General features: G+C 40.6%; 1 protein-coding gene across 1 annotated transcript in view; it reads right to left on the reverse strand.

Annotated features, from left to right (window-relative positions):
- Positions 1-3,042, reverse strand: part of LOC118321069 (potassium channel subfamily K member 2-like) — a 10,846-nt gene that overhangs the window by 5,099 nt on the left and 2,705 nt on the right. Inside the window, exons 2-6 of the mRNA XM_035652256.1 lie at positions 2,864-2,970; positions 2,580-2,692; positions 1,675-1,765; positions 1,184-1,301; positions 484-644 (exon numbers count right to left, since the gene is read on the reverse strand). Coding sequence (XP_035508149.1) covers positions 484-644; positions 1,184-1,301; positions 1,675-1,765; positions 2,580-2,692; positions 2,864-2,970 — 590 coding nt within the window. The remainder of the gene's footprint in view (positions 1-483; positions 645-1,183; positions 1,302-1,674; positions 1,766-2,579; positions 2,693-2,863; positions 2,971-3,042) is intronic.

The following is a 3,042-nucleotide window of genomic DNA, read 5'->3' on the forward strand; positions in this document are numbered from 1 at the left end:
TAATTCCCCTTGGGCAACTCAGAAACAGTAAAACTATGAAACCATGACACTGCAAGGTCTTTTCAATAAAACCTTCAAACAATGAGAAAGACACATCTCTGAGGTACAGAGTCTACCAAATTATTTATGGTAATGGTATATTTTTACATCAGTGTGACAAATCAAATTATATATACAGTACATATAAATATATATATATAAATATATACATGTGATTTAAACCATATCGCCCCCCTTGACACGTGTGGTAAAATCAGTGCATAAAATGGTAGTTAAATCAGGAGTCGCTCTTTGTAAATATGATCTAAAAGGGCTTGTGTGGGTGAGGAAATAGTTGAGAGTGCTTTGATGTAAATTATTCAGGGTAGCTTATACAGACTTGCCGCCTGCAGACAATAAACTTGTAGAAACTCTTCTGTGAAATACACTATCTGTGTGTCCATCCGCCCTATGACTTTTTGTGTATATTACTCAAGAACTCACCACAAACATTTTCTCCACTCTGGCGATGCCCTTGCCGAATATGGTGCCGAGCTGATCTCCTACACCAGCCAAGAGAAAGCCAAACAGCGGTATCCCTAGCAACGCATAGACGATGCAGAAGATCCTTCCACCTTCTGTGTGGGGAGAGATGTTCCCAAAACCTGCAGAGATAGAACAGGAAGAAAAAGAGACTGTCAACAAAACAAAAGAAGCAAAAGGAAGAGAAGGGTAATAATAAGTGTGAGAGAGATCAAGAGTGAAAGAATGTAGTGCAGACATGCACACACACACACACACACACACACCCACACATGCATGCACACACAGTAGATTTATGGACATGGAGACGGCACTGAGTACTAGTTTGATTATATCCAGGAAGCAGATATAGAATCAGTGAGCCACCACTTGTCACTTCTCACAGCAGGACGTCATGTTACATAACTGACCACAACAGCTTCATTCAGGAGTGTGCCCCTAAATGCATATATAACACATTCAACACAACTTAAAAAGATGTTTTAATTATTTGAAATTATACCGTAATACATGCTTACATACTAAAGATGGTGATACATCAGACAAATACACATTTACATCATAAAAATGTCTATAGGTGGTAGTTCTTTAATCAGTCTGAACCCCTGACGGTCTGAATAAACACAGAGATGTTGTCTGTGTGTGTGTGTGTGTGTCCTACCGATGGTTGTGATGACAGTCCCAGCAAAGAAGAAGGCTGAGCTCAGGTCCCACAGGCTGCTGTGGTTGGTCAGTGTCCCTGCAGGGTTGACTCCTGAACGGATCGCAGACACAACTTGCTGGAGGGGAGAGAGAGAGATAGAGAGAGAGAGAGATAGAGAGAGAGATAGAGAGAGATTTGTGTTTCAGATCAACAGGTATAAAAAAGTGACCCATAGACGTTTACCTTTATTGTTTTACTTTCTTGCAAATATGTAATAAATGTGTAAATAATATTATTATAAAACATTTAAGTAAGTGCTTTTGAGCCATGCGTTTCTTGTAGCAGAGCAGGAAGGAACATGTTTTCCTGCTTGGCTGTCTAAGGAATTAAAGATGGAAACATATACGACTTGAGAAGACTCCTACAGTGAAACTGTAGGAGCTGTCCAAGGTGCTGAAACCACTGCTGCTGTGCTGAATTAGTAAGTGAAGTGAAGTAGTAAGTCTCACCTTAACCAGCTCCTCCAGCTGGCTCTGGTTGACACAGGAGTGTCTGGACAGGAACTCCAGCTTCTGGGACAGGATGGCCAAACGCTGGGCACTAAGAGAGAGAAAGCAGAAAAAGTCTGTGAGGATGAGAAATATTTGTTGTTGGGTCTTTCACAGAGTCCACCCTTCTCAAAACTCTTATTTGAAAAGGGTTGACAGAGAGAAACAGTTTACTGATCAATGCCTGTACAGTAAAGTCTCCTAAATTAAAAAGTCCTGATTCTGTGTGAAAATTACCACTTTTGAGATTTAAACTGAAGCTAGTGTAAAGATTTCAGAATAACACTAATGCTCATACTTCTATACCGCGGTTGTCTAGTAGAGTTCAATACCAGGTTTTTCCTCTATGGTAGAATTACTTAATTTCAATCTTTATTTAACTGTGGGAAACTCGACAGCCCCAGAGTCATTTGAAAGAGTTAAGTAAAACTGGATGCAGTCTATGTTCCTGCCTAAAGCATAGAGACTGAATTATAGAGGCCCAATTATTAGCCCTGTGGGACACATTATGGTGATCCATTATTACCAGGTGCAGAGCCACTGCCTTCTAGATACAACTTGACCTAACACAGTCTATGAAGAATTACTATTCTTATTCAGACAAACATGATGTAGATTTATCAGAGTTTTAGAGGTAGAATAGTGTCATTAAAAAACTATTTACATTTAAAAGGTTAATAACCTTTCAATGCATCCATATTGCACCTTTTAAAAGAGGCTTAACACTAGCAAGAAATGCCTAAAAGGAGCGAGCGATTTACAGCTAGTAGATAGAATATCAACAACAGGGGTATGATGGGTAAACGGATGGGTGAACAAGAGGGTTGAAAGACAGACAGACAGGTTGACATATATAACCTGCCTACCTCTCGTGAGGCTGCTCCAGGGATCTGAAGACCGCTGCTCCCATCACCAGGTACAGAACCACCAAAAGAAAGATGGCTGACACCGTCTTCCATTTCATCACTGTGGCAACCACCTACAACACTTCAACTGATCAATCAACCCACATACCTACAGGAGCTCTCCTGCAAATTACTTATAATAATGCCAAAACAACATGTTGGCTGAGTTTTTTTCCTCACTGTGGAGTAACCACATTGTGAAAGAATAAATAAAGAATTACTTTTAATATCTTCACTTTTCTCACCTCACTTTCCTCCCGGGGAGTCAGTGTGATTGGCTTTGTGGAGAAGGAGAGGCGGGGCTTGGTGTTGTGAGTGGCGGATTTAGGGTCCAATAAGTCTGGTGCTGCCACTGTCAAAGGAAATAAGAAAATAGAAAATGGCATTGAGTTGTTTTTTTCCTCCACACTCCCCCCCCACCCCC

This window comes from Morone saxatilis, unplaced genomic scaffold, assembly GCF_004916995.1.
Source record: "Morone saxatilis isolate NCDOM2014 unplaced genomic scaffold, NCSU_SB_2.0 Contig11, whole genome shotgun sequence".
NCBI classification, from domain to species: Eukaryota; Metazoa; Chordata; class Actinopteri; family Moronidae; genus Morone; species Morone saxatilis.